Raw genomic sequence first — 23,873 nt, 5'->3', positions numbered from 1 at the left:
ACAATAAACAACTGCTAGGTATTTTTCCTAAAGTCCTAATTTAGCAGCAAGTCAGCAGCACTGTAAAGAGCAAGTCAAGATTTTATTCTTTTAATATAAAAACAGTTTATTGATTTATCAACAACTGTCTACTGTACAGTCCTTATGGGTGATGATGTGTATGCTACACATTAAACTTGTGTTTATGCAGTTTCTGTTTGAGAGGATTGAAGTGGAATATTATAAAATACTAACGAAAGAAAGCAAACAGAATATCCAGAATGCCAGATGTGGTAATGGTGTAACCAATTAAGTCTCGCATATCAATCACAGGCCATTGAAACGAGAAAAGCAATAATTAACGTACAAACCGATGACTTTACTGAGAGGAATGATTTTTCTTACAGTATTTGAGTAGAAAGACTAAGTTCAAATCACCGTTGCTTATTTTTTGTAAAACCATCAGTCCTTCAGATGTTAGTTATCCATTTTGATCATGAAAGCAGCTGGTGTTCAGTGACGGATCTTCATTTAAAAGTTGAACTTCTTTGAGCTGGGTCAATGTTACTGAAACAATAAATTTATCCTTCCAGTTTTAAAAAATGGCATTTCCCGGAGTTCTCTAGTGCTAAAAACCAGGGGACAAATGTCTGTTTTATACCAAACAGCAAAAAAAAAAGTTGTTGTCAGGGAAAAAAATAATCCAAATTGGATTACCGAAAAGGTTGTTCTCAACAACAAACATGAGGAAAAATGCCGAGGAGGGGAAAAAAAAACTGAAATAGAATATCCTCTTACAAAGTCCTAATCTAATTTCCAACCCCGAAGGGGACAGAAAACCATAGACAGAACAAGAAAGAACCATCACAAGCGAAATTGGACACCAAAATATAAATCTATAAAAGGCCATTTATTACTCCATTATGTACACTTTTCACAAGAACTCCAAAAAAAAAAAAAAAAAAGCTCCAAAACGAAGCGCCGCTTCTAGTTGCGTTATGGAACTTATCTCCACAATAAAAAGTATGGAAAAAAATGAGAAATATCCAACAACCAGAAAAAAACAGCAACTTTTTTTTTCTCTTAGTGCTTTCAGAAATTGCACTTGCTGTACAAGTGTTGTATCGATGATGGAGGGCAGAGGTGAATGACACAAAATCCAGGGTAAACAAGCACTCCATTTGAGTCTGGCACTGCCAAACTTCCTGCCCTCCATCCCGGGCTGCAGGCAAAATCCAGAGTCCATGCCGTCTGTGTGAGGGAAGATAGATGGAGGAAGAGTTTACTGTTCCTGAGCATCACCGTGCCCCAAATCCAAAGCAGTTCCTTCTAGTAAATCACTTCATATACAGTGGCCTTCTTGTCTCCAGAGCCTGTTACGATGTACTTGTCGTCTGTTGAGATGTCACAACTCAGGACAGATGAGGATTCCTTGGACTGTTTAGAGAAAAGAAGACAAAAACCACTTTAGTCTTGGGGCAGTTACAACTTTCAAATCCATTCAATGTTAAATGAGGACAACTGGCTGACTACAGAGAAAGATGAGATTGTGGTAGTATCAAGTTTTTGGCCTGACAGCCCTCAAAAAGACTTCTTTGTCAGGTCAATATCTCAGTTTCATTTATCACTGATAGGGTAGTGCTGTGAGACGGCGGTCACTGTGTCCTTCCTCTCAGATGCAGCTGTGCATACTTTTGCCTGGCTGCAGACTGAGCATATCGATCTGCATACCTGGAATATGCTGGCGCCATAAGGAGTCCTCCAAGCATTCAACAGATTGTCCTTCCCAGTGCTAACAAACCATTTACCTGCAAAGAAAACACAAGTGGTGTCAGGCCACTTTGAACCAATAAATGGAAAAAAAAAAAGAATTGTATTAAAATGTATAAATCTCTAACCTTAAGATATAAAAGCACTTTTGGATTAAACATAATGTGTCTTAACTGTTCAGTGTTTTCTTTTGTGTGTGTTTTTTTTGTGTGTTTATTCATACCACAGTAGGCAAATTTGAGGGAGAGAACGCAGCTTTCGTGCAGGTGAAGCTGGTACTTGTCAGGCTTTGAATGGTGGAGCACCTCCACGTTACTGCTCTCCATGCCCACAGCGAGCCATTCTCCAGTCGGACAGTAGCCCAAAGAAAAGATCTGAGGATGGGACAAAGCTGTAATTATTATTGGCATTCCAAAAGCTCAAGAAAAACAACTCTTCTCGACGTGTGAAGGTTTGTAAGTTGTGAATTTCCTCTGGGATGTACCTGTGAAGTGAAATCATGCTGCTGCAGCTGTCGACCCTCCCTCAGATCCCAAGAGCGAACAGTGTTATCGAGACCGCCTGTCCACAGCTTAGTACCATCATGGGAAATGTCAATACAGCTAGCACCATCTGTATGACCCTGGAACTGCCTGCAATCAAAGCAAGACATACACATTTATTGACATGCTCTTTAAAAATAATATAAACAGTTCTGTTAAGGGGCCAAAGCCCACACATTGGGAGTAATTTTATTTCCCACAAACCTGACAAGAGTCTGGTTGTGCAGGTCCCAAACGGCAATGTTTCCATCGCTGCAGCAGGAGAAGCAGACTTTGGCGTCAGGGCTGATGGCCAAGGCGTAGCATGCCGGGGCCGAGGAGGTGAGCTCAGCCTTGATGCGGGGTGTCTGCGAGGCCAGATCCCAGATGGTCAATGTGCTGGCCTCGCCTCCAACGATCAATGTGCGACCATCAGGCAGCAGCTTACAGGATCGGATGTAGTTATCCCTGTTCTGTTGCACAGAGGACAAAGCCAAATCAATACGTGTTCAGGGCAGTGAAGGAAGAGAGAGAATTAGGAACAAATCTTGGGAAAACAGGATGAAAATGGTGCCGTATCTCACACCTAATCTGGACCAAGCCAACAAATTTATATGTTATTGAATTTACACCAATGTTTCACACTGTTCACATTTTCAAAAAGCTATAAATTACCAAAATATTTTATAATATTTTTGCAAAACATCCTCCATAAGCAAAATGCAAATTAGCAGAGGTCCTTACCAGACAGTCCAGTTGGGACACGGGGCTCTTGCTGCCTGGTTGGCTGATGTCCCAGATTTTGACACAGCCTTTGCCACCAGTGTAAACGTGACGTGTGGGGTTGCTAATGGTAACTGCACACACCACCTCACCATGGCTGAGAGTGTTGATCTGACGGGCATGCCGTGGGATACCGGGGCCAATGAGGGCATCGGGTGGGAAGGGCACAGGCTGCATCTGACCATCTGCACTGACGTGGAAAGAGTAAGCTCTGAAGGAAGAGGGGGGAAATGCATTTGAGTGTTTTGTTACTAATTTTAAAAATGGATGAGCGTAACGCCACGGGTGAGAAACGTACGGTTTGCCACCCGAAATAGAAGTGAGGCTGGCTGGAAGGCCTGGAGCTCTCATAGGGGCGTGAGGATCAAATCCCTAGAAAACAACAAGATTTCATCAGTATTTGACCTGCGGTCATTAAAAAAAAATCCCACACCACTCAAACTATGTGTGTTTCTTCTATTAGGTCAAATATAGCAGAAGTTGTTACCATGGGGGACCGTCCATAAGCGGCAGCTGCTGCAGCACTCATCTGAGGGGAAATGTGAAGACCAGCATACACCCCAGGATTCGTCAGGCCCCCATTTATTTCATGGTGGCCCATCATGGCAAAGGGGGAAGGATAGGAGCCTGCAATGGACAGAGGGGTACGCAAAGCGGGCGCTGCTGCAAACAAAACAACAGAGATGGATTTGTTTTAGACATAGCAGTACTTTGGAGAAAAATGGTAAAAGATTATCAGAGAAGGGACACAGAATGGTACCAACCGAGAGCTTCCATGCCTGGTGGTTTGCCCAGGATGGGTCTGAGCCCAGGAGTGGAGCTGGTGCCAGGGGTGGGGGCATCGTTGCGTGGGGTGGGGGTGTTGGATTTGAGACCAGGCGTGGAGGATTTGTCATTCTGTCAAGGGAACAAGAGACTGAGCACATTCACAATCCCAGAAGCCAGGCACTGTGCAGACTGACAATTTGAGAGCAAGCTGAACCTAATCCAATCTAATTCTGACAACCCTCATAGTCTTGCTGAGCCATAAACTGCTATTTATTCTAAAACCTATTATGGTCACAATGGTGATGGGGTCGTTTTCATCCCTTTACTGCTTTAGCTTTAATCTTTCGGTGAGGCAAAGGCAGAAGTCCTGGAATACTTAAATACATTGAGCTATTAGTGAAGAAGACTCGACTGATCCTGATGTGGGACAATATTATCCCTGACATTTTAGTCATGCACTTAAAGCACAGAGAGACATTCCTAATCTGCAGTAGAAAATGTTCTAGATGTATTTGCACATATCCCTTTGCTCTCGCTGTGCAATTCGATTATAAAACCCTCTCTGTCCTAGTTTGACTTCAATTTTCTCACTGTCTTACATGACTGAGCTCCTTGGCCTTGGAGGATGGTGTGCTTCCAGATGATGCCACTGACGCAGGGCTGTTTGGCGTGTCCTTTTTGGGTGGGCGTGGCTTATCAATGCCATTTTCAGGTGGTGAATGGGCTGGGCTTGCCCGTGGAGTGGCAGGATCCTGACAAAAACAAGGCAAATGTGCACGTTTATATAAAGAACGCATCATACGCCATTTGAAAATCATGTGCTATACTCACCTCATTAGATACATCTACCACCAAGTCATCACTCTTCTCTCCATCACTGTCCTGCAAAGACAAGAATATGATGACCTATAAGCAGATATACTTCAGATACACATCTGGTGTCACAGTGTGTGGGGGGTTGGAGCTTTGCAGTCTTGACAATTTTCTTGCTGAGATTTGGAAGCAGTAACTTCCTGGATTCTTGTTGTCACTGTGAAGTTGCCAGGCAACCAACAAAGAATCCAGGAAGTCAGTATGCCCTGCCAAAATCTTTCCTCTGCATAACCAAGAATTTAAAATGTGGCAATTTGACTCCGCCCTTGTGTTTTGAATAAGCAATATAAGAGGTTGAATAGCTGCCAGGTACTGTAAATAACATGTCCTGTCATGCTGAGTTCTTCCTTTGTTGACTTACGTATCTGCTCATGCTGTCCTTCTCCTCCACTTTGCGCTTTTTAGAGTCCAGACTGTAGTCGGAAGAACTGCGATGCTTCTCACTGGCTGTTCGTAAGCTTTCTGATGGAGATATTGAATTATTCTGCAAACAGAAAACCAAAAACTTCTTTTATTACCGCTTTGTCTCTCTTTGCAAATAAATAAATAAATAAATAAAAATAAGAACAACAGAAAATTACTCATCCATTATGAACTTAAGAGAACAGACTGAGCCGGCCCAAACACTAAAAATACTTGGGTTTGTCAAAAAAGGCATGTGAGCCAGCTCAACACAGTACCCTGACACCAAACCCAGTCATACACAAGCCTGTTCTTGGCCACACAACAGAATGGGCCGTTATCTGAATTGAAAGGTCCCCCCCTCCCACCCCAACCCATTATAACTGGACAACAAACAGCCTCACAGGAACATGAGCAGTGTGTTGTGACTGAACAGAAGGCCTTTTCTCCAGAGTCATTTGGGCTAAGCATGAGAGAGAAAGTGGGGGGAGAGGGACACACAGAGAATCTATACGTTGTGGGTTCTGAACGTTGAATGCAGCAGCACACTTGGGCACTATGTCAGCTCAGGCTTTGAGCTCTGATAAAGAAAGAGAATCTAAATCCTGCCAGTGGGCACAGCGGCGTGGGACTGGCTGGTGCTTCTTCATGGAACCTGCCTACACAAGCTGCGACAGCTCACTCCAAACGCCAACAGAAGGGAAGGCACTGGGCAGATATCCAAAAGCTTTCTCTGGGGTTTGCCATTTGCCTGCAAACTGCCAAGTTGTCCCAAATCTCCCCGTCTCTCAACAAAGCAACCACATGGACAAAAACAAGAGGAGGGGACAACGGTGGATAGACTGGAAGTCGGGCAAAGGGCCACTGTCTGCATAATGGCTGACCTTTAAAGAGATGCTTAGCGTGACTCATTAACCAAAGTCACCACTCTACTATCAGATGACCTGGGACGAGAAGGGAGAAACAAATCGGGTCTGCTAATCGCCCCAGGAGTTCCCATTTCTTCAGACATGACTGCACCCATTCAACCAGTCCCAGCCTTCAGAAACACAATCTCACAGGCCCATAACAAGTCAGCCAATATCCTAACATTTCAAGTAAAACATTTCAGCAGACAGAGTGGAGAGAATGACAACAAAACTCTCCATTTGTGAGTATGAATATTCATCCCAAATCAAAGAGAGAGAGGAAAGAGAGAGCTGGTAAGCAAGAGAGACAGAAAAGAGAGGATCAAATAAATCCTTTAAGATGGGTGGGAGGGGGACGGGAGTCCAAGTCCTCCTTTAATTGTGATGAAATTACAAGGCTTCTAATCTCTCCAGCATGATAGCTGTCATTTCCCTTCTGGATTAAACACACAGTCCTTCTATTCCAAACTTCATTTCCTATTAATCGGTATAAAGAACACGAATTACAACATATGAAACCAGCAAGAACACACAGCAGGTATAACAACGCAATGATCAGAACAACTAACAATCCCACGGAGGAGAAAAAAACCAACATCTGCTGATCTGGAGACTCACCGTATTCTCTGTATCGATGACATCACGATGGCAGAAGATGTGATGAAGTCACCAAGAGAGAGCAAAAAGAAAAACATGTCAGCTAGTATTGAGCATTCAGGACATGTAGTACACAAACACTTCTGAATCAACATGTATGGATCAGCTAGCTGCAAGACACAGGGCTCTTCTTATCAACATGCACTGGAGCTGCTGAATAGGTTGTAGTCATGGACTGGGAATGCACCATTATCCTGATAGAATGTCAGCAGACAAGATGTGATACGATTCTGATTAGAGTGAAAAGCCCTTCACACCAGTGGTGTAGTCTATGATACGCGGGTATACGGAGTATACCCATTAGAAACGTTTGAGAATTCCAGTATACCCACTTAAAAGTGCCCAATGATACATGACATATCATTGGACATGTGTCATTGTCAACACATTTGGAACATTTTATAGACACATTGAGTTGGTTCGACTTGATTTTGTATAATTAATACTTCTGTACTTACTACTTAACACTTGCCCATGTTTTGCTTTGATACCGTTTTATAAAATCTTTAACGTGCTTTTAGTAGAAAGCCAACTGTTGTACAAAGTTTGTTCATTTATTCAAAAATAAGCATCAGAAAAATTTTGAAATGTTCAATATGCTTAAAAATCTAAATAAATTGATGATTACATTGCACTAACCGGTGTACTTCGGTTTCTAAGCCCATTGTACCCAGTACAAAAATATAGACTACACCACTGCGTCACACTTAAGGTTTGGCCCTGTTTAACATTGTCTCCACTAAGAAAAAATAATAAACTCATATATAATAAACTTTAAAAATTCCTCACCTCTGTGTTCAAGATCATGGTGGTTCTTTTCATCCTTTACTGGGAGGTGAGCTTGGCTTCCCAGAGCCCCAAGCGCCAACAGGCCTGACCCAGACCCTGTCACAGGCGGGAGGCCAGGTGGCTGCAGACCTGAAGGGTGGGGCGGCAGCTGGACAGGAGGCCCGTGAGCAGCATGAGAGAGGTGCTGTGCCTGAAGCTGCTGCTGCTGCAAGTCCACAGAGACACAGACGAACAAACACCAAGTGGGTTGAAGGGAAACGCCAAGAAGAAACTTTACACAACTCTGATCGGGTTAAATAAATTTACACACATCGCTTAATGCCAGGGTGGCACATGCTCTGTGCAGGGAAAAGTCACGTTATTACAACACTATATGCAACACAGATGCATTAAACACCACTTTAAATGTTCAACCACAACGTTACAAAGGAATAATGAAAAATAAATGTTTTTCAAGAAGGTTATATTTGATTTAACCATGAATTAGCACAGCCAACATCATTTTGCTCCTGCTACTCTGGCACAATACATATCACAGTGTCACATCACTCCTGTCCCATCATTGAGTTGAGCAATCATCTGAAAGAACATTAGGCTGTCAGCCTCAGGGCAAAACAACTACCTGCTTTTTAAAACACTTCAAAAAAACACTACACTGTCTGTTTACCGCTCTTACATGCACATTCTTGGATTGACAGCACATGAATCACCCGCACACCCAAACTTTAATAGACTGAGGGAACACTAAAGTGCCAGAAGCTGGCACTCCTTCCCTCGTAGTTTCTGAGTGTGCATTTGGAAAAGGCAGCCCTGGGAGCCAAGAGCTGGGGTCCCACACTGGCACTCAGTCAAGCCTCCAATATTCACCATCAATATTTGAAAGGCACAGTGAAATAAATGGGAGTTAAAAGGCACTCAGCATGGAAGTAAGCAGTTTAAAGCAAGGTTAAATAATACTTAGCTGAGACACCAATAAAAACATCAGCAATTTATTACCCTATCTATGAGCCAGCTGAGTAATGCAGCTGTTTTTAAAGGTGCACGCCCCTCTCCTTTAGACCAAACTCCAATCATTGGCCATTTATGGCCATTTCATGAATATTAGGAACTTGGTAACTATGGGTTGGCATTACATGTAGAACAAAATGGTGGATAAACACAACACGATCAAAAGATCGGAATATAAAAAGCATGCTTTGTCTTGAAAAACATATTGATGAACTTTGTCTCTTCGTTCTTTCCTTTATTTAGAATTCACAACTACACAGAGAAACAGTAAAAAGAAGAGAGCCAAAGAGTGTGCTATAATTTTGTGTCCATGAGGGAAATTAAGGAGCCAGTTCATTGGCAGGGGGAGACATCCTTGCTCATTGTGTTTAACGAGGCTCTGATGGGTAATAAGCATGGCTGATCAGCAAGAGCCCTCATTAAAGGGCCATAAATGAAGACAATAATAAATAAAGAAAGGACTCTGGCCCATTTCTCTTAATTTAATAATCCAAGATAAAGACCTGCTCGTTGCCCTTTTTACCCTCGCACCAAGTGTAGCAACAATAAAAGCTGCACAGGCAAACAGGCAGATGTCTTATAGTTTGTCTCAGGTGTGCTAACAAAATGATGGTGAAAGACACAGTGCTTCAGCACAATTAGTGCCATGCAACGTGCACAAGCCTTTCAAGCCGAGATGTGTGAACGCACCAAGTCAGGTTTTAAATAAAGACACAAATAAATGGATTCCACTGACCATGAGAGCAGGACAGGCAGCTTGTTGCTGCTGAAAAGGAGGACAGAGTGGTCAAGGCCAGAGCTACTACAGATGTTTTCTCTCCAACACAAAACTACTACACAGCGCTTAATGGCCAAAGAGGTATAAACAAATGTCCTAACAGTAGGAGAAAATCCAGGTGCCTAACCATATGAAGAAGGGTGAGCCTTTTACTGTTTATTTGAATATTTTGTGCATTTTTTAATCAAACAGGAGGCACCAGCGGTCAGGTTTCTCTCAGAGCGAGCAGCTGCCCTAGTTGCATTCTATTAATATGGCCCACAGCTCCATCAATAAGACATGCAGCTACTTCCTGGATGCTGCCTGTGTGCCTGGCATGCTCTTTCACCCCACCTTACTTTACAATATACATGAAGATTCTGGCATGCCTACAGAGCTTCTCCTTAATAAATAACTGATGGGAAAGTATTCGTAAAACATACAGGAGGTACATTTTCACCTCCCCTGACATGACCAGGTGGTGCATCTTGGGATGGGGTCTTGCTGTTTCATTTAACAATCTTGCTTCCACACATAGTGATACACCAAGAACATGAGGGTCAGGGGTCAAAGGGTCAGAGCTTACTTCAGATCAACTTTTAAATGAGACAGCTTTAAATTATAGACCAACGCAGAAAGAATCACAGCTGAAGTTTTGAAAGTAGAGCAAAATTGCAAAAAGTCATGTGTCCTCAATAAAAAAGCAACACAGAATGGAGCTACAAATCAAATATGACAATAGGCACAACTGCTTGTTAGTTTCCATATAAGGTAAACAAGCAGCTTTCCATAACCTTAAGATGTTCAGATATATTAAAAAGAGAAAAACACTTGTAGCAAAGGTCATCAGGAAGACATCAATTGAATTTCAATATCCAGTTATAAGTCAGCCTTTTGAACCTGCCTCTTGTGCATAATAAAGATTCAGCTGTCTAAATAAGAACACTGATAGTCTGAGTGTTGAAACTAATTACTTCTGCTTCTGCAAAGATGAGTAGAGCTGATCAATGGAGAACAGATGGTGTTTTGAAGCAGAGGTGGACACCAAACATTACTGCTCGCTCAGTGCTGTGCTGCAATGGCAGCCTGCTGTTGGGATTGTCTCAACCAGCTTGCAAAGTCGGCAGTGTTCTGCTCAGCTTCAGCCTTTTAACTCCCACAGCAATCCAGGTCAACAGTGAGGGATGAGGCTCCTCGTTAAAAGCTTAGCCAATTAAAGCAGTACAAGTCACGGAGGAGATTTGAAGAGCTCACATTTGTAAATGCACAACAAGACAGAGAGGATGCCACTGAACCCACTGATGCAGGAACTGACCATCTGAGTTATTCATATGTGTAACTAGAGGTGACCAATCAAATTAAATGGGAGAAAAACTAAATATGACCATTTATATTTGTCATGATTAAAAAACATTACATTTAGTTCAAAAAAAGAAAAACAGACTACATGAATATGCTAGTGAGAGCAAGTGCAGGTTTGTCCCTACCCAAGTTCAAGTAAAGGAATAAAAGGGGGTATACACACGGTGAGAGGCAGATTGGGAAGTCCACGTACCCCGATGATGGCATTCAGCTCTGTCATAGTCACCTGCTTAGCCCTCTCCACTGCCTGAGCAACCTGCTGTTGGTGCTGTGGGAAAAAAAAATCACAAGAAATTACTTTTAAGGTGTGCAGAACTTGTAATTTAATTTTAATAGTACTACAAGGAAAGCAAGAGTAAATGCCCCCCTGCTTACACAATCTACTTTTAAAAATAGTCTCTCTAAAAATAAAAAAAATTGCACCACCATTTGGAGGTCATGTTAATAATAAAAAAAAACTTACCTCTTGCGACAGGAAAGGCATAATCTGAGCTAAAATTGCATTGAGTCGTTTGGCGATCTCCGTCTAGAAACAAAAAAACACAAAAGGTATTAAAATGGGATGAAAGACAGAGTGACTTCCCATAACTCCGCCTTTAATGTTTACACCGATTAAGTCAATTACTCCGGCAATCAGAACTGCTTGACTCAACATCCTCTAAACAGCGTGATATTGACATTTGAAATATTTAAAACATTAGGAGAGCCCAGGGGTATGGAGCACAGCTGTGCTGAGAGTGCACTCCATGCTAAACGGATGTGAGCGGGCAGAGTGCTGCTGCTGCTCCTGTGTGATGAGAGGATCTTCACTTGCTCTGCACCGTCCTGCAGTTAACCTCAGCGTTAAAACCGCACAGCCACACCCCAGGAAGAAAGGCCTTCAACCTGCACTGTTTGCTTACACGTGACGGACAATCGACATTACAAATCACGGTGAACAAAGATACCAAACCATAATAACCTTGTGGGAAACAGACCTCAAATCTATGATCAATAACCATTAAAAGACAGCAAGCGGTCTGTTTTCTGAGTGTTGTTTCCCAAAGCTCTGCCTTTTGAAATAAGAAGCCTGTGCAATTTTTTTTTTTTTTTTTTACTGCAATCAAGCCCCCAGTCCTACACCCCCTCCCACCTATCCTTCATTCTTCTGCTTGTCGACCAACTGCCATGGCAACGACTGCAGCCCTATCTGGCTGGGGATCATTATGCAAATGGCACCTCTGCTTGACCGTAACAGGCTTTAAAATCATATTACGTGCTCGGAGGCAGGTCATTAAATTGAATTTTCAGCCTGCCAATCACATGAACGGAGCAAATGAATGGATAAAAAGAGCAATGGGAGGAGGGTATGATTCACCCCCCATCCCCCTACACGCACACACAAAACCCCTTCCTCGTCGTCTTGTAAAAACACAGCCAGCTTGTTCTTCCCCCTCTCGTCAGGAGATGAGACTTTCAGGTTTGAGCTCAGCACTGGGAGCAAAAAGAATAACAGGGCCAAAGCTACATCATCTTTGGAATTTATGAGCCGCAGTTCAACCCAGGGCCACTGCAGAACACAAACACATCACAGGGATCTTCTCTGATTTTTCATTTTGGAGCATCACTCACTCACTCACTCACTCACTTTCTCACACACACACACACACACACAATGCACTCTGCAGACCGCCTGCTTATTTATTACACATGGCAGAAATGCCAGGCAGTTTTGGCAGCCAGACATATTACCACTGAGCAGAGCCAGAGAGATTGGAGAGTAATGACCAACAGAACAAGACCTGCTGACCCAGGCTGCAACACGATTAGCTGCTAAGCTAGTCAAGCCAGCAAGCAGGACAAACAACGAGCTGAAAATGAAATATCAAATGAAACACAGTGAGGTCTGTGATCAGGGACAATAATCTGCAATAAATATATGGTAGCGTTTACTGCAGAAAGTACAATAGTCCATAAGATAACACAGACTATGACATGCTTATTGCCTTTCGACGATAAGGAGAATGAACTGTGATCTCCTTAGATAAGGATTTTATAGGGATAAGTATTATTGCAGAATTGTAAGTGTTCTAGAAAGAGTCGACGCTCAGAAATGGTTGAAAAGCTACCGGTGCCCGTTTAATCCATGTTTGTCGAGATAAGCCGTGTAAATAGTAGTCGAACATTTGACTGGATTTGTAGAACGGCCTTGAGCACTCGGCCCATTCCCCTGTAGCTTAGTGTCATGTTGACAGCTGGCTGGGAGAGGTCAGGAGGTGGCAGAGCTGCTGTGCCCTAAACAACTGCCAGTCTCTTCTCTCACAATGCAGCGTGCACATGCACGGCAGAGGCATCAGCTCAACTGTTGTCAAAATAGATACAGTCCAGTGATGGAGGATTTTTTTCTGTTTTGTTCTGGTGGAGATAAAAATGGGGCTGTTGTCACTTTAAGTAGATGACAGCTTGGCCCTTGAGAGCCCAGCTTTGCACCGCTGCTACACAATTACAGGTACTCGGACCTGTGTAGCACCACTTTAAGAGCACTCTCAGGCTGGCTTGTCAATTGTGTGCCGAGAGGTATTTGCCTGTTGTTATCAGCAGTGGGAAAATGGACTTGAAACACTGATGAGCATTAAATACAGAGGAAAAGCAGGGCATTCATCGAAACAATACTTGACTAGTCATATGTAAAGGGTCAGCAATTTGTCCGAGCTATAACAGCACGGCCCAAGGCCCAACTTTTTCATTAAGAAGAGACCCAGACAAGTACCATCAGCTTGTCTAGGCCGGATAATGATGTTTCCACTTAACTGAGATGTTGTGCAAAGTCTCAGTCTTTGTTAATGTGAGGCAGGTCCAGAGTAAATTTTTAATTGGCATTTGGAGTTATCTGTGATGATCTTGGTAAAGCCAAAAGGCTGTCTAAATAGACACATGACACTGATTAACCTTGTCAGCCACAGCTGTCAGGTTGGCAATCCTAAAACAATAAACTTGTTTGAGCAAAAAAACAAGAGGACCTTCTCGGTTATTGCACATCTTAAACACTGTAACTTTCCATTTACATAAGTGGGTCTGACAGCCAAAAGCCTTACACCCTGAAATCGTTACGCTGCAGTCCAGTCACTCATGACAGATTGAGGATATGAAAGCACCGACGGCTCAGAGAGAGGCACAGTTTCTCCAACCTCGTTTCACTGCATGCCTCGACCAATACAGTCTGTTGGCTGATCGCATTTGCGCTGGCACCAAACATGGAAGATCCTTTGCTTTAAGCAAGGGGTTTCTTAAAGCATGAGTCTCTTACAACTTACAGGTAACAGCCAAATCTGATGAAAGTGAACATGCTAGTCCCAAACCCTGTCCAGCTTTGAGAAACAAGCACCATATGATGGTAATTATGAGCTGACATCACCCAGCAGAAAACTGTGGGTGGGGGCAAGTTGTCAGATAGTATAGTCACATCAGTCCAACTATGCTATGCCAGTGTGTGCATTCTGGAACCTGAATTATGTCCCTGTTCGGTAATGAAAAAGGCACAGTTAGAGGAATGCATTTCCTCACGGTGGAATAAATCTCCTGGCAGGAAAATAATATCCCTGCGTGCATCCAATAATCCACCTCAACCCAGCCTGTTAACCACTCCTGATCTTCTCCTCCCTCCTCCTCCCCCGTGTCTGAGCTGTAAGCTGGGACTGGGGGGTGGGGGGACTGCAAGGATGGGGCCCCCTGCACTGTTTGCTCACAAACACGCCGTTCAGCAGGTTAGAGCCCCACTGATGAATTATTCAAGCACTTCCATCAGCTCTGTTGAGGTTCCTGATAAAAGTCAGGCGCTAAAATGGATCAGTCGATTAACCTGTTTACACAGAGCTGGACTCTTGCCCCTCCCCCCACAGCTCCATTCTGCTCATTGTCTCCAACCCCCAGCCCCTCCCCCGTCTCTCTTCCCTCTGGTTGGTGATAAGTGCCTGACAGAAGCTATCAAAGGGGCCTGAAGCCTGACAGACATGTGGCAGTGCGACACACGGCCCAGACGCTGATGGATCACCCCACCACATCAATGCTGTCATTAACCGAGTGAGGCAGTCACACTGGAAGAGATGGGCCTAATGCTTTAACGCAGCATGTGGTGGAATCTGAGGATTACTCATTCATGCAGTCCTTATTTTTATTACCACGATCGATCTGTGAGGCAATACAAGATAGGAGTCTTTGATAAAGATAACGGCGCAGTAAATGGCTAAATGACTTTTGCTCTGCTCTGGTAATTACAGCTAAGGAAGAAACTCTGACCTATCAGCATTTCTGTTCTCTCTAATCATAAAAGACAGAGCTTGTCAAAGTCTGCCTTTAATCTAATCAAAAAGTGGAGTTAAATCACAGCATTATGACTTCTATTTTTTAAAAATACGCCAAAGAACAAAGGATTAAATGACACACACTTTCAGTTCGGTCATGTTAATACACCAGCCTGAACTTCCTGCCTTTAACTTCTCCCTGACCTGCAGAAACATCAATAAAGCCGATGAGGAAGAAGATGGTACACACCTGCTTGTGCATCTCGATGTTCAACCCATAGGACATCTCGTAATACTGGAAAATAAAACAGAAAACATATTATTGCAAGCATGTGGTGGCCTCATGATTGTGTATTCTCCACACAGACTCAAATCAATATGATTGATCCCCGCACTAATCACATTATCACACAGTTTTGTATATTAGGATGAAAAACCCGAAAGGTGATGAACTAAGATCAGACTAGAAAAAGACTTCTTTGAGTAGCCGACAGCGAGCAGCCAATAAATCAATTTTTTGCTGTTTGTAGAGTAGGCGCAAAGAAGGAAGGGTCAGATGTATTGATCACTATCTTAAGCCCTCAGATCTCCATGATGTCTGTTTACTTAGCGTAACGCGATTGCTCAACACTCTTGATATTTCCAGCCAGGTCAGTATGTCTGGCTGAAATGTAATCCGCGGAGTCCACAATTGGCAGCCAGGGCAGAAATGGCTTTCCAGTCAGCGTCTATTTGATGAGGCCAATGCATTATTCAGTCCATTAGCTTCTTCGAAAATTACTCTCAAACAAGAGAGCCATTCTGTCTGAGATCAGAGCCCTGCAGCCATGGTGTAACCTGACACCCAGCGCTGGCTGTGGGATGCTTCCCTACATGTTTATCTAACCTACTCCCTGTCAGGCTGACATGTTGTTTTCTAATGAAAATACTAAAACATGTTTCATTTGAACCTGTGGTTTAAATCACCTCCTGTATGTTTACTCAGGACAAGAGAGTACACTTCCCCAGTAAAAGCTGCTCGTTGCGTCATGTCTGGACTTATTTCATGCGTCAGTGGCACACCTATGTTTTTCTTCAAGGCTGCTAAAATAAAAGGCTAATAATTATATGGATAATAAACGAGAAAGAAAAAATAATCTCAATGCAGCCTCCCTGTCCTCCATCTTGTTTACAGTGGTGCACTTTCACACACACATATAGCCCCTAGGCCTCCACCAGCAGCTCACACCTAATTTATGGCCGTGCATACGTCTGAGCGTGGAGTCTCTGAGGAGAATAATCAGATCAGCACACACAGAGGGCAAAGCTGCAGTCAACCCTTGGAGACCCACTGGCTGCCTGTCAGAAAGCGCTCCTCTGTAACAACCAGCTGCATCAGCCCACACCCCCCCGAGGGCTTTCACAGGCCTGTACCTGACACTCAGCCCGCCCTAACCACCACATAGGTGATCACAATAGCCCTGTGTCACTCCACCCTAACTAGATCTTCAACAAGCCTTGCAATTTGGTGCCATAATTGCTCCCCATTGTAACGTAATCTTACCATGACATAGTGGCGCTGCATCTCGGTTTTCTCATTGGCCAGTTTGTCGTACTCCACCTTGAGACTGAAGCAGAAACATAAAAGTGTCATTTTCAAGCATCAACACTTGAGCAACTCACACCTCAGCACTCAACAAAAACATTAAGACCGGTACTTTGGCATTCCTGTAACCGATATAATGAAGACGTGATTCTATTTTTTGGAAATAATCATTACCTGTGATACTGGGCTTGCAGGAACTGAAACTCGTCTTTTATTCTGTCACAAGACTCTGCTACTGTGAATTTGAAACCAGGCTGGCCAGGTTGATGCGGAGCCTGAAAGATACCAAAACAGACAAGGATGCTCAAAAGAAGAAAATCTCAAGAATCCGTTCACCTGTTTGAAGGTTTCATTCAGGTATTTTCGACACTGATGCTCCTTCTCCGAGGATAATATCCAACTCTGCAGTAAGACATTACCAAAGCAAAGAGGTGGGTCTCTTACTTCACACCTCCAGCTGCTAATAACGCCACATGAATAGGCTTTCACACCGAATATGAATTCTCATTTAGGAAGGAGAAAAATGAATTTAAACCACCACCTGTCCTTACATTCAGCTGAGTAAATATCTCTTGGCTGTGCAAACCATCTGCATTCATCTAAGAGCATATTCTCATGGAGAATATGTGTCAAGTATAGAAAATTGAATGACCTGCACTGAGAGCAGAAAGGGGGTTTTGAAGGGGCTGTTCTGGAAACAAGAACCTACACACACAGCTGAATATTTCATGACAAAGCAGGCACGTCTTACCGGATGTCGGCCTTGTGGATACATCTCGAAAGGTATATCCTTTATTTCTCCAGTGTGCAGGTCCTTTGGCAAAATGGTTGAAATTTGCTCCCAGCAGCAGCAGTCTCAGGAGGGTGGGGGTGGGGGTATAGGAGAGGTCGTGAAAATCCTGTGTTGTGGAAGAAAATGACGCGGTTTAACCTCTAGCTGCAAAAAAAATGAACAACTTCACGCAGTTGCAATGACCATTCAAAGCACCAACTCTGACCCACAGTTATGCTGCATTTCAGGTCGTGTTAAAAACAGCTCTGACAGCTTCTTGATGACCTTATTTGGTTAGTGGTCAGCGACTTATTGGGGGAGCGAGGGGGGGAGAAAACACCTAAAAGTCACCATAATTTAAAGTGACGCAGAAACGGCCGATATGGAAGACACCCCCCCCCCCCCCCAATCACCACTCGGATCAAATTCAGGTGTTTTGTGAGTCCAGGCTTGGTTGGTGTTGGTATAAATGAGCGTTTACAGGCGAGCAACGACCGACAGCAGCTGCTTCCTCCTAACTTGGCTCGGCACGGAACCATGGAAGCGGTGCGCAGCCGAGCGCACGCCTTTGTATGGATAAGAAAAAGCTGAAAAGGGCAACCCAGCAGTGAACGGGAACGTACCCAAACGTGCGCCTTAACCTTCCGTCCGGTGCTCGTTTCCCAAAAGAAGAAGAAAAAAAATAAACAAAGTATATAATTCAGGCGTTTAATCCCTCGTAATGTGGACGCAGCATCCTCCAGAGCGCACCCAGCCAGACTGGGGGAGAGAATTCGGTGCGGTCGGGCTCGATTAAACCTCTTTATTCTTCAGCGTTCAACCTCCAAGGAACGCGCCCCGTCTGTGGCTGGTTAATCCCTCCAAAAAAACGGGGAAAAATTACACATATTCGTTCCCAAAATCTGTCTTCTGACTCGAAGAGGTTCTTTAAAAGCGTAACACGGTACTCTCCACAAGCTCGCGTTTCCCCCTGTTGTCCAGCTTTACCCCGGGTTGCCACACACAGGCAGCAAGGCTGAACTGCCGTGAAAGCGTCTATCTGTCCAATCGCATTATGCTCGGAAGGAACACGGCCACATCTGCCTATCGGAGAGCGACGGCCCCCACGTGGGGTGCAACGATACATGACATCATCCCGCGGATCCACAAGGCATCAGCCGTGCGTCCCACCGCGTAGCTACGACAACAGCGGCGGACGATGAGACCCAAATTTGACAGAGACGGCACAAATAGCCGCCACATCCGTGCTGCGTTCAAGTCCTCCCCCTTCCCTGTCCATCGGTGAAAAAGAATATATATTTTTTTAAGTTTTATGTGCGCGAGACCACCAACAGAAGTGTAGGAAGGTGGGATGGAGGTGTGCGGTGCAACAAGCACTTTTTTTTAATTTTTTTTTTTAAATCTCCATACAAGGGGGCGTGAAGATGCAAAGAGTGTGTTTGTGGAACACGCGGCTATACATTTAAAATAAATGAAATAAAGGAAGAAAAAAAAAGAAGAAGCAGCGTTTTAATTTCCCCGCCAACGCGCCGTGAAGGGCGCAATAACGACCAATCGATCGTCGACGTTTACCCAAGTGAAGCCACGTCTCGAACATAAATTTCGACTTTTAAGTGTCTCGTGGTGGTTGCACAACACATCCGCGCGCCTACCTATCAGCATTTGGGTGATAGTTACACAGCGGGGGGGAAGGGGGTGGTGAGGGAGGAGATGATTGCCTTTGTGTGATATGAACATCAGCCATGTCTGAAGCCTTGTTTTGAAGGCTCTGCTCTCCCCCTCCCCACGTGGGGGCTCCTCTGCGGCTTTAAGGCCTCTCATCCAATGGCGGCGCGGCGCACTTACCCGGCGGCTTCCCATTGGTCCGCCGGCGTCGAGCCTGTCATTCACGGCGCTGCGTTGTCAATCAATACCACGCGGGGTCAAGCGCTGACAAATGCCTGTGCTCCCCGGTCCTCTGCCTGTGAATAGAGCCTGGAATGGCTGCTTAATTAGCTTCGAATGGCTTTTCTCTCCAGTTCAAACAATCTGTTACCACCACGTGGTAATGAGAGCTTACATTAAACAAAGGAAGAAAGGAAGCAGTTGTAACATTACAACCTGTAGTTTTCCTTTACATATGGGTTTATGTAGCCAGGCAGACAAAAGGATATTGTTTACTTTTATCAGGAAGGCAAATCGACAGCAGAGACGAAAATAGTTTTACGTTTTATACATGGATCTGTCCTTTTTATTTATTTATAAAAATAAAAAGCTATACCTTTTTGCTCTCTTAATGGATGTAACAGGGCTTTAGCTATTTTTCAGTTGTGATAATGAGCCTCTGAAATGAAGAAAAACACATCCACAAAGATGTAGGCTAATTGGAGTTCATTGTATCGTGCCTTTTAATGTTTAACTTAAATTCAAAGCAGATGAATTAGTAAAAGCCAACACATGTGGTGTTCTTACTCATGTACAAAATATAATCCTCTGCAATGCTGAACTTCATTATAGCTACGTCAATAAATTTAAACTAATGCCGCACATCAGCTCTGTATAAACGTACCCAAGTGCAAAGGCAGCCATGTTTTGCAGTGCATACCACAGGTTTTGGGAAATGCTAACTTCATTATGTCACGCCGAGGTCTGAGATTGCCCAGCAGTCGTCTTACTTGTCATTCTCGTCAGCCACCTTGAGGATGTGGGATAATTGTGTTATTTCCAAAAGTACGGGGGCAGTCTGTGAGAAACTCAAGCACACACAAGAGCTGGCGGGCTAATCTCAGCCAGGCACCCCCTCATGCTTTCAATGGAGAGTGCTTGGATTAAAGGCAACAAAAGGCTGGGCCAAACCCCAGGGAGAAGAGGCCCTCAGCCCACTGAGACCCCCACACTGTTTATTTACACGGAAACCCCATCCTTGGAGAAAAAAAAAAAAAAACTCCCACCTTGAGGCAATACACATAGGTCTATTTGCAGAGGTGGCTCTAATTCTTGACAGAGCATGGATTGTCCTCAGTCCTGCTACTTTGAACTGATCAGCAACTCACTTCGCACATATAGCTCAGATTTAGTCAGTGAGCAAATATATTGTTTCTTCAACTGAACAATCTGTTTGGGGTCATATTAATTAAAAGGTAATACTTTAACACCCATGCAGTCTTTTAGTGATGAGGGTGCTGATTGAAATCAGGTCACATGTGGTTTACAAATGATTTGTTTTATGACGGCTAACTTTGCAGTTTGCAAAGCAGAAAATTAACTGCTACTGCAACAGTCTTGAGTTTTTTTTTTACGCAGTAGCTCACATTTTATAGTTCTGGCATTCTGTTTGCATGAAGATTTGCAGACTTATAGCAAAAGTTCACAAATAAACACGCATGCCGTGCATCGCAGCACATCATTTACAGGCATCTGGCAAGAAATGTACTGAAACAGGCGCACACATCCCATGCAACAAAGGGCCCAGTGTGCAGTGAAAAGATGAATCGCCTTTTCTGTTTAATCACGATGAGTCATCAGACTGTAATCAATGAAAACAGGATGATAGTTCTTATCAAAGGACACAGAAATGCAGATATGAAGAGCGTTGCAAAACTAAAAGAGGCTTTTGGCAGTGATATGGAGCTGTAAAAAGCCCCAGGCTGAGGGGAGGACACAACCAGTTGATACTCGGAAATTAATATTGCCCATAATCAACAACCTTCACTGATACGTTAACAATGCAGGCTCAACTTTGATTTCAAGCACTTCCCTGTGCTTCAACCTGCAGAGCAAATTTACAACTAAAAACAGTAAATTTAAGAAATATTGTGGAGAATGACTCACTGTTGATTGGTTCTGTTCTCATGGGAATTCTGTGACATAAACCATTCTACCAAAACTCATAAATTACCAAAACCACAGCTGTTTGTTTTACTTTCTCTTCATCATAAAACTGATTGATCTAAATCACAGCATTGTGTTCACACCCAGAAACCCACATGGCAGTTTTAAAGAAACATTCAGGTTAAACATTAAAACTCCTAAACAATTAACAGTGTTTGTTAATCGGGTCATGGCTGTGGCAGGCGTCATTCTTCAGCTGATTTTTGTGTGAGTGCTGGCAAAATATTACATATTTAATGAAATTTGCAGAAACTAATTCTTGATTGTAAATATAACTGTCAAACCTTTGGTTAACCTGGTTCAAGATGGCCGCTGCATGCTAATCAATCTATAAAACACAAATAACTATGACTCAGTCAGTTTTACAAATGCTCATCTAAAGCAGGGCTATTCAGCTAAACTGCTCAGGGGGCCACAAACTGAAAACCAAGAGCTCAGGGCTGGACATCCAGCAGTTCTTGACATTAACTAAGTTTGTTTCATGGTTTAAAATCTAGTTTTATTTAAAAATGAACTCGTTGGTGGACCGAACTGTGTTCATCCATGGACCCGATTTGGCCCCCAGACCACCAGTTGCATAGCCCTGCTCTAAAATGTTGTGATTCACTAGTAGCTGAAACTGATCCCCAACAAACACTCTGCGCGCTTGGGTCTTGTGAGATCTTTGTTTTAAAAACTTTAACATTAACCTTTGGAAGCAACTTTGTCAGTCTGTTAGCAAAATATCTCACAAACCATTATGCCCAGGTAAGCAAAATGACGTCTCTGGTTAGGAGTGGCTTGACTTGAGGAATGAGACGTTTGAAGACACCATCAGGAGTTTACAATACTGAATCTTTTCACATGGATTCTATTTTCTGAGACACTGATTTTATTTATTTATTTTTTATTATCTGTAAGCCATAATAATCAAAAGTACAATAAAGACTTGCATGCCACTCTGTGTGTAATGAATCTATACGAGTTTAACTTTATGAAATGAATGACAAAAAAAAGGACTTTTTCCACAATATTATAATTATTTTAGATGCTACTGAATTCTTCCTGAGTTGTTATTGTTGTGTCCACTACACAGAAATAGATGGCTGCCAGCTATATTCTTATCCACTTAAATTCTGTCTGCTATTTTCAGCAAAGTGATGCAGACAGACAGTAGTCCAACTTGTTTTTTAACACGTACTCTTCACACTGTATAATCAAGAATCTGAGCACTTGTGCAACAGACCGTTAACTATGTATCTATTTTCATAACAAACTACAGATTAGTCCTTGTTGCAGGCGGTTTAGTCTGTGTACTGCGTTACTTCCTTCTGCGTATCACATTTTACATTTTGGAGGCACCAAGATCCAATGACATTAAACCGATCAGGAGATCAAGCTGTACCAGTTAGCTGAGAAGACCTTGAGCTACACACAACAAAGATCTTGTTACTCTAATCCAGTTTGCTAAATAGCTAATGTGATTAAAAAGATTCTTTTGGGCCTAAATTCAGTTTTGGTTCATGATTCCGCTCACATGGCGTGGGAATGACTTCACATGACAGTTTCAGGAAAACAAAAAAAAAAAAGTTAGGATTACAGCTCTTGCAGGAAAAAGGGCTATTTTTTATTGAGGTCAGAGAATGTTGAGCGTTCACTCACCTCAGATGGAGGTACAGGTGAGAACAAACCTGATCAGTGCGAGATGTGAAGTACGTTTATAGAGCTGATCAGCTTCATAATGACACTGTGCGCTGGAGAATCTCAGAAATCTCTTTGTGAGCCCACAGGCCTCTGTCATGCAGCGTTTCACCACTTCTGCCTCACTGAGGAGCATTTCATATTCCCTGGCATAGTCCCTGCTCTACTCCTCCATGCCAAATTGACTCCACAAGTGCTCGTGTACCTGCTGACTGACACATGCACACTAAAAATGTCTCCTTCACCGTTGGCCAGCGTTTCTGCTCGCGCTGTAGAGTGCTCGATTCCTTTATTAAGCTGAAAAAGAGACAGAGTGAATGGATAGGAAATAAGCTTGACTGGGCAGAAAAGAATAATAGACAGCCAAAGAAGTTATCAGTGCAGGTTATAGTGTGGCTGCTGTGTGATCAGAGAGTTCCTCCAGCTGGAACCTCTGCTAACAGAACCACACCCAGCCGTCAGAACGATGAGGTCTGTAGTGTAATGGACAGACCCACACTGCAGCATCTATCAAACTTATAGGTCTACATCTTTAGCAGCGATAGTGTGGTGGAGGAAGAATTTAAATTTACACATAAAAATATAATCTAACCCATCAAGGCCTATAAAACATGTAACTTTGTCTATGGTTGCTGCACAGATACATACAGTATACTTGGAGTTTTAGTTTTTGCCCACACTGGATGTTTTACAAAATAACATTGTTTTTTGCTTTGGCATCCCTCATTTGAACACAAACGTGCAAAGATTTTTGAAAATTTAAACTTTATCAATGTATCCATGGCAAACAGAATTGAGAAAATGTCATGGACAATTTTGTGTCTTTACATATTCGGCATGCACCAAAAACCACCACAACAATGGAGCTGTTTGTTCAAACGTTTCTGTGAAAACTTACCCTGACTCTGATACCATTAAGCTTTTCTTGTGTACTAAAAGGGTTGTTTACTGAATATAATTGGTAAATGATGTAATAAAAAAGGTTACAGAATGTTCAGAATATTCTGTCTTTGAGAAATTGAAATATTTTACACTGTTTGTTTTCAATCTGTTATTGACACCGACATGGCTTTGACAGTATTTTTTTAACTATCTGAACCAAACATGTA

General features: G+C 43.1%; 1 protein-coding gene across 1 annotated transcript; it reads right to left on the bottom strand.

Moving 5' to 3' along the window:
- Window positions 1-983: 983 nt before the first annotated feature.
- Window positions 984-18,255, bottom strand: tle3a (TLE family member 3, transcriptional corepressor a). The gene is made up of 21 exons (XM_037683543.1): window positions 17,838-18,255; window positions 17,194-17,341; window positions 16,617-16,717; window positions 16,401-16,464; window positions 15,108-15,152; window positions 11,041-11,103; window positions 10,771-10,845; window positions 7,451-7,655; window positions 6,623-6,630; window positions 5,056-5,178; window positions 4,653-4,703; window positions 4,421-4,573; window positions 3,818-3,950; window positions 3,541-3,716; window positions 3,352-3,425; window positions 3,015-3,264; window positions 2,496-2,743; window positions 2,234-2,381; window positions 1,973-2,123; window positions 1,711-1,787; window positions 984-1,416 (listed from the first exon to the last, which is right to left on the bottom strand). The coding sequence occupies exons 2-21, from the start codon at window positions 17,215-17,217 to the stop codon at window positions 1,309-1,311; spliced, it is 2,277 nt and encodes a 758-aa protein (XP_037539471.1). The 5' UTR covers window positions 17,218-17,341; window positions 17,838-18,255; the 3' UTR covers window positions 984-1,308.
- Between the last annotated feature and the right edge of the window lie 5,618 nt (window positions 18,256-23,873).

This window comes from Nematolebias whitei, chromosome 10 (genome assembly GCF_014905685.2).
Source record: "Nematolebias whitei isolate Nwh7 chromosome 10, NemWhi1, whole genome shotgun sequence".
Taxonomy (NCBI): domain Eukaryota; kingdom Metazoa; phylum Chordata; class Actinopteri; order Cyprinodontiformes; family Rivulidae; genus Nematolebias; species Nematolebias whitei.
This window is presented reverse-complemented; position numbering and strand designations above follow the sequence as displayed.

Excerpts from the sequence above, each read along its gene's own strand:
- tle3a (XM_037683543.1), bottom strand. The coding sequence starts at position 17,217 with ATGTATCCACAAGGCCGACATCCG. Across the intron at positions 16,465-16,616 it reads CTGCAAGCCCAGTATCACAG|TCTCAAGGTGGAGTACGACA; the intron begins GTAATGATTATT and ends TTTCTGCTTCAG. Across the intron at positions 2,382-2,495 it reads CACAACCAGACTCTTGTCAG|GCAGTTCCAGGGTCATACAG; the intron begins GTTTGTGGGAAA and ends CTTTGATTGCAG.